Source organism: Tachypleus tridentatus, chromosome 13 (assembly GCF_004210375.1).
Source record: "Tachypleus tridentatus isolate NWPU-2018 chromosome 13, ASM421037v1, whole genome shotgun sequence".
Taxonomy (NCBI): Eukaryota; Metazoa; Arthropoda; class Merostomata; order Xiphosura; family Limulidae; genus Tachypleus; species Tachypleus tridentatus.
In genome coordinates, this window is record NC_134837.1 from 274,491,569 (window position 1) to 274,503,800 (window position 12,232).

At 24.7% G+C, this 12,232-nt stretch overlaps 1 protein-coding gene across 1 annotated transcript; it reads left to right on the plus strand.

Annotated features, from left to right (window-relative positions):
* The first annotated feature begins 2,079 nt into the window (after positions 1-2,079).
* On the plus strand, positions 2,080-11,327 carry LOC143236587 (uncharacterized). The gene is made up of 3 exons (XM_076474881.1): positions 2,080-2,199; positions 8,492-8,698; positions 11,118-11,327. The coding sequence occupies exons 1-3, from the start codon at positions 2,182-2,184 to the stop codon at positions 11,325-11,327; spliced, it is 435 nt and encodes a 144-aa protein (XP_076330996.1). The 5' UTR covers positions 2,080-2,181.
* Positions 11,328-12,232: the final 905 nt, after the last annotated feature.

Consider the following 12,232-nt stretch of genomic DNA (forward strand, 5'->3'; position numbering starts at 1 on the left):
ACCTCCAACTCTTGTTTGCAAGACACCTTCAAATCATATACTGACACATTTTACCGGCGTAATATTCCTAAAAGATCCTGTATTTTCATAACTGACATTAGAATCAATAGTTTTACATTAAACTTTGCCAAATAAAAATTTTACAAGAGAAATACCAAAGTAAATGAAACGTACCTCAAGGTTTAACATGATTGATAGAGATAAACTCTGTGATTAGTTTAATGAGTTGATTCAGTTACTAAGTGTTTAAAGAAATAAAATTTTGCTGTTAAGAAACCGTTTTGAAGAACGCGTTTTATTTTTCTCACGAATCTCGCACTGTGTAAAACTTTCTATTCCTATCGGCGACAGTAAATGAGCTAAAAAATATTTAACTTTCTCTTGTTTTCTTCAGTGTATGTTCCAGCAGAAATCCTCACTTGTATTCGAGGATACTGAAGAGATGCTGACAGGTGTTGTAGGTATATATTACACACAATAACGTTAATAGTTTCCATTAAACACAAAAAGATGAAAGACTTGTAGATCATGTAGTTTTAATTCAATAAATTTGTTTTTGATAATAAACTCTTTGATAGGACTATAAAAAATTAACACTGAGCAAATAAATGTTTAGCAATGTGCTTTTAACGGTTTTAGATCCATGTCCTCCTGGTCATTATGACAATGGATTACAAACTCACTGCCCGCCGTGCCCAGGAGGGACTTACATGACATCTTATGCTGCTGATGCCCGTGTAGCTTGCCCTGGGAGATAAAATTACTGATGAAGAAGGAGCTGATAATAAAGATCTTTGTAGAAGTAATGGTTTTTTTTATTGTTTCTTTAAAAGTTAAAAAATGTTTATTTTTGTTAAAACACATTGTTATAATGAGATACTTCTTCATAACTTCCATGTTTTTTATTGTAATAAACAGCTTTGCTTTTTTCGGAAAAGCTTTTCCAGGAGGTGGGAACAGTTGTTGTAACGATTTAGTATGTTAATATTTTTTGTAAAAACTTATATTTACATAAAAACGTATATATAACATAGTGATATTGTTTTGATAAAAATGTTAACAATTACATATATATATTTACTTTTTACGAAGTACTTCCCTCTTCATTGAATCTTAACATCACGTAGACATTCCATGTACCTAATATTATAACTAAAGTAAAAGTTCTTATTGAAACGTATGTAAATAAAGCGTGTTTGTTTTTTAATTTTGCGCAAAGCTACACGAGGGCTATCTGCGCTAGCCATACATAATTTAGCAGCGTAAGATTAGAGGTAAGACACCTACCGCCAACTCTTGGGCTACTCTTTTACCAACGAATAGTGGTATTGACCCAAACATTATAACGCCCTAAGGCTGAAAGGGCGAGCATTTCTGATGCGACAGAGATTCGAACCCGCGATCATCATTTTACGAGTCGCACGCCTTAACCCACCTGGCAATGGCGGGGCTCTAAACAAAGATTTTCCAAAGTTTGGTTTTAAGAGAAAGACTCCTAACACTATGAAGAAAACGTTTACTCAGAAATTACATGTTAACATAATTGTATTAAGTTATACGACTGAATGTTACTTGGTGCCACTATTTTCATATTAAGATACCATTGAAATTTCAAATATATCTTAAAATGTCTACTTGGTGATTCTAGTACATAATTAATCATTAGTTTGTTTAACATTATCTTATAATGAGAGTTATAATAATTTTATGCAAATCTTTCGTTAACCTTCCCATTCCGGCGCTGTTTACTATTAAAATGCATTATAAATGCAAGAAATATCGTATTTGTATCTCACAACGACTGGTACGTGTATTAACGTTTTAAAACGTTATTTTCTCCTTATCAATAAAAGTGTTAATACCCATACCAGTCATTCTGAGATACATTTTATTTCAAGTGGATTTCTCGTCGTGAAGAAATATCGTATTTATTGAATAAAAATTTTAAATATGTTAAATGAAGATTATTTTTTAGTTTAAAGAATTATACACATTACTATTATTGTTAATATTATTGTGAAGTTTTTTCTCTGTTTTACGTGATCGGTAGAGTAAGTAAACTGATTTTAAATACGACTCTCTGTCTTAAGATCCAACTGAAGTGGTTCCCAAGGCTACGCTCCCATCGGTTTCAAAATCTACAGTTCCAAGATACGCTTGGTGGACAGCACTCATTTCGATATGTCTTATTGCTTTGTGGTAAGTTATATGTTATCTTCAGTTTCATTATAATTAAAGTATGTGGAACACAGGGAGTAATCATTTGAAGATATTGGTTTCTGGACTCACACTGCTGTTAGAAACATCTGTTTTCATGTGAGGTACTATATTCATGTATCTGTCTTCTTACGACACACTATGTTGATAGATCTAATTTTAAGCAAGGTATTAATTTGAGATCTCCACCTTTATATGACGTATTATTTTGGTTCATGTGAAGTACTACGTTCCATGGGTCAAAACATTACAACTGAATACACTTGTCTAAAGAATCCATACAATTATTTGTTGGTTAAGCATGAAACACATTTAGAGTTATATCTGTAACCCATTATCCATAGCTTATTTAATAATAATATACACATTTATAGTTATAACTGTAACACATTATCCATAGCTTATTTAATAATAATATACACATTTATAGTTATAACTGTAACACATTATCCATAGCTTATTTAATAATAATATACACATTTATAGTTATAACTCTAACACATTATCCATAGCTTATTTAATAATAATATACACATTTATAGTTATAACTCTAACACATTATCCATAGCTTATTTAATAATAATATACACATTTATAGTTATAACTCTAACACATTATCCACAGTTTATTTAATAATAATATACACATTTATAGTTATAACTGTAATACATTATCCATAGCTTATTTAATAATAATATACACATTTATAGTTATAACTGTAACACATTATTCACAGTTTATTTAATAATAATATACACATTTATAGTTATAACTCCAACACATTATCCACAGTTTATTTAATAATAATATACACATTTATAGTTATAACTCTAACACATTATCCACATTTTATTTAATAATAATATACACATTTATAGTTATAACTTCAACACATTATCCACAGTTTATTTAATAATAATATACACATTTATAGTTATAACTCTAACACATTATCCATAGCTTATTTAATAATAATATACACATTTATAGTTATATCTCTAACACATTATCCATAGCTTATTTAATAATAATATACACATTTATAGTTATATCTCTAACACATTATCCATAGCTTATTTAATAATAATATACACATTTATAGTTATAACTGTAACACATTATCCATAGCTTATTTAATAATAATATACACATTTATAGTTATAACTCTAACACATTATCCATAGCTTATTTAATAATAATATACACATTTATAGTTATAACTGTAACACATTATCCACAGTTTATTTAATAATAATATACACATTTATAGTTATAACTGTAACACATTATCCATAGCTTATTTAATAATAATATACACATTTATAGTTATAACTCTAACACATTATCCATAGCTTATTTAATAATAATATACACATTTATAGTTATAACTGTAACACATTATCCACAGTTTATTTAATAATAATATACACATTTATAGTTATAACTGTAACACATTATCCATAGCTTATTTAATAATAATATACACATTTATGGTTATAACTCTAACACATTATCCATAGCTTATTTAATAATAATATACACATTTATAGTTATAACTCTAACACATTATCCACAGTTTATTTAATAATAATATACACATTTATAGTTATAACTGTAACACATTATCCATAGCTTATTTAATAATAATATACACATTTATAGTTATAACTCTAACACATTATCCACAGTTTATTTAATAATAATATACACATTTATAGTTATAACTCTAACACATTATCCATAGCTTATTTAATAATAATATACACATTTATAGTTATAACTGTAACACATTATCCACAGTTTATTTAATAATAATATACACATTTATAGTTATAACTCTAACACATTATTCATAGCTTATTTAATAATAATATACACATTTATAGTTATAACTGTAACACATTATCCACAGTTTATTTAATAATAATATACACATTTATAGTTATAACTCTAACACATTATCCACAGTTTATTTAATAATAATATACACATTTATAGTTATAACTCTAACACATTATCCACAGTTTATTTAATAATAATATACACATTTATAGTTATAACTCTAACACATTATCCATAGCTTATTTAATAATAATATACACATTTATAGTTATAACTCTAACACATTATCCATAGCTTATTTAATAATAATATACACATTTATAGTTATAACTGTAACACATTATCCACAGTTTATTTAATAATAATATACACATGTATAGTTATAACTGTAACACATTATCCACAGTTTATTTAATAATAATATACACATGTATAGTTATAACTCTAACACATTATCCACAGTTTATTTAATAATAATATACACATTTATAGTTATAACTCTAACACATTATCCATAGCTTATTTAATAATAATATACACATTTATAGTTATAACTCTAACACATTATCCATAGCTTATTTAATAATAATATACACATTTATAGTTATATCTCTAACACATTATCCATAGCTTATTTAATAATAATATACACATTTATAGTTATAACTGTAACACATTATCCATAGCTTATTTAATGATAATATACACATTTATAGTTATAACTCTAACACATTATCCACAGTTTATTTAATAATAATATACACATTTATAGTTATAACTCTAACACATTATCCATAGCTTATTTAATAATAATATACACATATATAGTTATAACTGTAACACATTATCCACAGTTTATTTAATAATAATATACACATTTATAGTTATAACTCTAACACATTATCCATAGCTTATTTAATAATAATATACACATTTATAGTTATATCTCTAACACATTATCCATAGCTTATTTAATAATAATATACACATTTATAGTTATAACTGTAACACATTATCCACAGTTTATTTAATAATAATATACACATTTATAGTTATAACTCTAACACATTATTCATAGCTTATTTAATAATAATATACACATTTATAGTTATAACTGTAACACATTATCCACAGTTTATTTAATAATAATATACACATGTATAGTTATAACTGTAACACATTATCCACAGTTTATTTAATAATAATATACACATTTATAGTTATAACTCTAACACATTATCCATAGCTTATTTAATAATAATATACACATTTATAGTTATAACTCTAACACATTATCCATAGCTTATTTAATAGTAATATACACATTTATAGTTATATCTCTAACACATTATCCATAGCTTATTTAATAATAATATACACATTTATAGTTATATCTCTAACACATTATCCATAGCTTATTTAATAATAATATACACATTTATAGGTATAACTCTAACACATTATCCATAGCTTATTTAATAATAATATACACATTTATAGTTATAACTGTAACACATTATCCATAGCTTATTTAATAATAATATACACATTTATAGTTATAACTCTAACACATTATCCATAGCTTATTTAATAATAATAATATACACATTTATAGTTATAACTGTAACACATTATCCACAGTTTATTTAATAATAATATACACATTTATAGTTATAACTCTAACACATTATCCACAGTTTATTTAATAATAATATACACATTTATAGTTATAACTCTAACACATTATCCATAGCTTATTTAATAATAATATACACATTTATAGTTATAACTGTAACACATTATCCACAGTTTATTTAATAATAATATACACATTTATAGTTATAACTCTAACACATTATCCATAGCTTATTTAATAATAATATACACATTTATAGTTATAACTGTAACACATTATCCACAGTTTATTTAATAATAATATACACATGTATAGTTATAACTGTAACGCATTATCCACAGTTTATTTAATAATAATATACACATTTATAGTTATAACTGTAACGCATTATCCACAGTTTATTTAATAATAATATACACATGTATAGTTATAACTGTAACGCATTATCCATAGCTTATTTAATAATAATATACACATTTATAGTTATAACTCTAACACATTATCCATAGCTTATTTAATAATAATATACACATATATAGTTATAACTGTAACACATTATCCACAGTTTATTTAATAATAATATACACATTTATAGTTATAACTCTAACACATTATCCACAGCTTATTTAATAATAATATACACATTTATAGTTATAACTGTAACACATTATCCACAGTTTATTTAATAATAATATACACATTTATAGTTATAACTCTAACACATTATCCACAGTTTATTTAATAATAATATACACATTTATAGTTATAACTTTAACACATTATCCATAGCTTATTTAATAATAATATACACATTTATAGTTATAACTCTAACACATTATCCACAGTTTATTTAATAATAATATACACATTTATAGTTATAACTCTAACACATTATCCATAGCTTATTTAATAATAATATACACATTTATAGTTATAACTGTAACACATTATCCACAGTTTATTTAATAATAATATACACATTTATAGTTATAACTGTAACACATTATCCACAGTTTATTTAATAATAATATACACATGTATAGTTATAACTGTAACGCATTATCCACAGTTTATTTAATAATAATATACACATTTATAGTTATAACTCTAACACATTATCCATAGCTTATTAAATAATAATATACACATTTATAGTTATATCTCTAACACATTATCCATAGCTTATTTAATAATAATATACACATTTATAGTTATAACTGTAACACATTATCCATAGCTTATTTAATAATAATATACACATTTATAGTTATAACTCTAACACATTATCCACAGTTTATTTAATAATAATATACACATTTATAGTTATAACTCTAACACATTATCCATAGCTTATTTAATAATAATATACACATATATAGTTATAACTGTAACACATTATCCACAGTTTATTTAATAATAATATACACATTTATAGTTATAACTCTAACACATTATCCACAGCTTATTTAATAATAATATACACATTTATAGTTATAACTCTAACACATTATCCATAGCTTATTTAATAATAATATACACATTTATAGTTATAACTCTAACACATTATCCACAGTTTATTTAATAATAATATACACATTTATAGTTATAACTCTAACACATTATCCATAGCTTATTTAATAATAATATACACATTTATAGTTATAACTCTAACACATTATCCATAGCTTATTTAATAATAATATACACATTTATAGTTATAACTCTAACACATTATCCATAGCTTATTTAATAATAATATACACATTTATAGTTATAACTGTAACGCATTATCCACAGTTTATTTAATAATAATATACACATTTATAGTTATAACTGTAACACATTATCCACAGTTTATTTAATAATAATATACACATTTATAGTTATAACTCTAACACATTATCCATAGCTTATTTAATAATAATATACACATTTATAGTTATAACTCTAACACATTATCCATAGCTTATTTAATAATAATATACACATTTATAGTTATAACTGTAACACATTATCCATAGCTTATTTAATAATAATATACACATTTATAGTTATAACTGTAACACATTATCCATAGCTTATTTAATAATAATATACACATTTATAGTTATAACTCTAACACATTATCCATAGCTTATTTAATAATAATAATATACACATTTATAGTTATAACTGTAACACATTATCCACAGTTTATTTAATAATAATATACACATTTATAGTTATAACTCTAACACATTATCCATAGCTTATTTAATAATAATATACACATTTATAGTTATAACTCTAACACATTATCCATAGCTTATTTAATAATAATATACACATTTATAGTTATAACTGTAACGCATTATCCACAGTTTATTTAATAATAATATACACATGTATAGTTATAACTGTAACACATTATCCACAGTTTATTTAATAATAATATACACATTTATAGTTATAACTCTAACACATTATCCATAGCTTATTTAATAATAATATACACATTTATAGTTATAACTCTAACACATTATCCATAGCTTATTTAATAATAATATACACATTTATAGTTATATCTCTAACACATTATCCACAGTTTATTTAATAATAATATACACATTTATAGTTATATCTCTAACACATTATCCACAGTTTATTTAATAATAATATGTATTTTAATGGTCTTGAAACACGTGATTTATTTACTTTCTGTAATGATCGTGAAATGTTCTTTGTTGTTTCTACAACTGGAAACAAAAACGTCGGGAAGAACAGAATGTTTTGAAAAACCGTGTTTTACACAAACAGCCTGGTGCTGAAAATATAACAACTGATGAATTGAATATATTGGAGGCTATGCCACTGATCCCTGAATGTGAGAAGAAGGTCTCTACAAAGAACGTTAAGAAGACAAAAACTAATATACCAAGTAAGCAAAAAGTGACCAAACGAACAACCCTGGAGACGATATATGAAAACGACCGAGAAGAAAGGAATACTTTGGTTCGAAATTCAGTTAAGTTCTTATTCATCTTACGTTATAATTAATATTTGGTACAAGTAAATTAACATTTTTACAGTTAAAAACATTCCATTTTAATATAATGTATACTACGTTAAACTACGTGTACAATATCAAACAGATGTTGCATGTTTAAAATCAGTGTTGTTAATACCTTGGGTTATCCCCAACTACTGAGAAAGATGCGTTCAGAGAATCTTTAATGTTCAGAGTCGTTTAAATGCATGCGATTTTTTTTTCCAAAATAGACCTACCTACACGTGTTCGATACCATTGAGGTCTGATAATTACCTTTACTAATGTCCATGGCATAAATAACATGTGTAAAAAAAAAAGATCAGAATGTCCTTTAGTAATTATTCATTCACCTACATACTACTACTACTGATAATGAATTATTGAATATTTTATAGCACCATAAAGTGCGTGATTTACTCCAAAGTTGCACAAAAATAAGACAGTTTGAATACCATTTTTCTCTGTAACATAAAGTAAATAACCAGTCATTTGTAGTTCAGCTCACATAACTTTTCATGTTTAATTTATATATCAATAAATTGAGTAGAACACTTGACATTTAATTATAACCTTATTTTCATCTTGTCTAGTTATATAACAATAAATTGAGTGGAACACTAAACATTTAATTATAACATTATTTTCATCTTGTCTAGTTATATAACAATAAACTGAGTAGAACACTTGACATTTAATTATAACCTTACTTTCATCTTGTCATGTTATATAACAATAAATTGAGTAGAACACTTGACATTTAATTATAACCTTACTTTCATCTTGTCTAGTTATATAACAATAAATTGAGTAGAACACTTGACATTTAATTATAACCGTACTTTCATCTTGTCATGTTATATAACAATAAATTGAGTAGAACACTTGACATTTAATTATAACCGTACTTTCATCTTGTCATGTTATATAACAATAAACTGAGTAGAACACTTGACATTTAATTATAACCTTATTTTCATCTTGTCTAGTTATATAACAATAAATTGAGTAGAACACTTGACATTTAATTATAACCTTATTTTCATCTTGTCTAGTTATATAACAATAAACTGAGTAGAACACTTGACATTTAATTATAACCTTATTTTCATCTTGTCTAGTTATATAACAATAAATTGAGTAGAACACTTGACATTTAATTATAACCTTATTTTCATCTTGTCTAGTTATATAACAATAAACTGAGTAGAACACTTGACATTTAATTATAACCTTACTTTCATCTTTTCTAGTTATATAACAATAAATTGAGTAGAACACTTGACATTTAATTATAACCTTATTTTCATCTTGTCTAGTTATATAACAATAAACTGAGTAGAACACTTGACATTTAATTATAACCTTATTTTCATCTTGTCTAGTTATATAACAATAAATTGAGTAGAACACTTGACATTTAATTATAACCTTATTTTCATCTTGTCTAGTTATATAACAATAAACTGAGTAGAACACTTGACATTTAATTATAACCTTACTTTCATCTTTTCTAGTTATATAACAATAAATTGAGTAGAACACTTTACATTTAATTATAACCTTATTTTCATCTTGTCTAGTTATATAACAATAAATTGAGTAGAACACTTGACATTTAATTATAACCTTACTTTCATCTTTTCTAGTTATATAACAATAAATTGATTAGAACACTTGACATTTAATTATAACCTTATTTTCATCTTGTCTAGTTATATAACAATAAATTGAGTAGAACACTTGACATTTAATTATAACCTTATTTTCATCTTGTCTAGTTATATAACAATAAATTGATTAGAACACTTGACATTTAATTATAACCTTATTTTCATCTTGTCTAGTTATATAACAATAAATTGAGTAGAACACTTGACATTTAATTATAACCTTATTTTCATCTTGTCTAGTTATATAACAATAAATTGAGTAGAACACTTAACATTTAATTATAACCGTACTTTCATCTTGTCTAGTTATATAACAATAAATTGAGTAGAACACTAAACATTTGATTATAACCGTACTTTCATCTTGTCTAGTTATATAACAATAAATTGAGTGGAACACTTGACATTTAATTATAACCGTACTTTCATCTTGTCTAGACAATAATATAAACAATCAAGTGATCCTTTGTGAACGTGTAAAATATAAATAGAAAACAGTATTTAAACTATTATCTGCTGTATATCATTCTTTATTCACTATGTAAAACAATGTTTGAGATAGTTTTCCTAGTTTCCAGAAAACATTTATGAGATAACTGAAACCAATTTCACAACTTATAATTTTTATGGAAACATTTATTTGGTTTTATTCATGTTATAGTAAAATTATTACTAAAATTTTGAGTGTTGCGCCACTAAACATAACTATATTCTACATCTTCAGAGAGAAACACCAGCATCAAAACAAGGAAAAGCTGTAGAAGAATATGTACAGCGACCTCTGTCTGATAGACATGTGAACAATTATGGTGAACTTTTTATCGTTAAACCAAACAGTAAACAAGGACATCACAAGGAAAACGTTGTTATTCTTATTGAAAATTCTGACAGCCAAGATACGTTTATCATTGGAAAAGCTCGGAAACCAACCTGATTTTGTTCAAAACTGAGAAATATAATTAATAAACGAATTTATAAAACTGCCAATGTTAATATGTTCTCTCTAGAGTTAAGAGAAATCAAGATGGATTTTATCTCCACACTGTACAGTTACACGAATGTGATTCATACTCACAAAATATTTAAATTCACCATCATTAATATTTACGTTTATGTACAAACAAATTAAATATAAACTTTGAAAACTTAATATTTTATCGGAACATTCATAACTATTATTTAAATTTAAGAGACTGTGGCTTTTGTTCAACAATTCACAAGTGTTGTTTTATGATTTCCTTTTTTGTAGTATTTACTTATTACGTCATATAATGTTAAAACTTGAGTAAAATATAAAACAAAAAAGTAATGAAACGTTTGTTTACATATTTTACATTTAAATGTAACAGGTATTATACATTAAATGTTCATTTCGGTACTAATTGTTTATATTGTTTGTAAAATAAGTATATTGATTGTCACAATATACATCCAACAATTCACAGTTACTACACTAAGATTTACATGTGACATTTTGTACTGAAACACAGGATCTACATCTTCAGTTTCTACGTTTAATGTGTTTGACATTGTTGATTACTTCACTTAAGCCACGTGTTGGTTCTTCAATTATTACACACTTATAATTTTCTTGTGCTTTGTCTACATGTTGGATTACGTATTAATTATACAACATTTTCAGTAGAATTGTTGTGATATGCCTATGACATATTCTGTTCTTATCTTACAGTTTATATTTATCGTTTTCAAATGGTACTCAGTGATTAACGTGTAACACTGTTAAGATATAATTTACATGCACCATTTTTGGTTGTTAAAGTATTATTGACACGTGCCATCTTTCAGAGTGGCGTGTAGCTATTAGAGGTTGTGTCACAC

What these genes read in the sequence shown, in the direction of transcription:
- LOC143236587 (XM_076474881.1), top strand. An exon ending in ATACTTTGGTTCGAAATTCA is followed by an intron (nt 8,699 to 11,117) that starts GTTAAGTTCTTA and finishes CTACATCTTCAG; the next exon opens with AGAGAAACACCAGCATCAAA.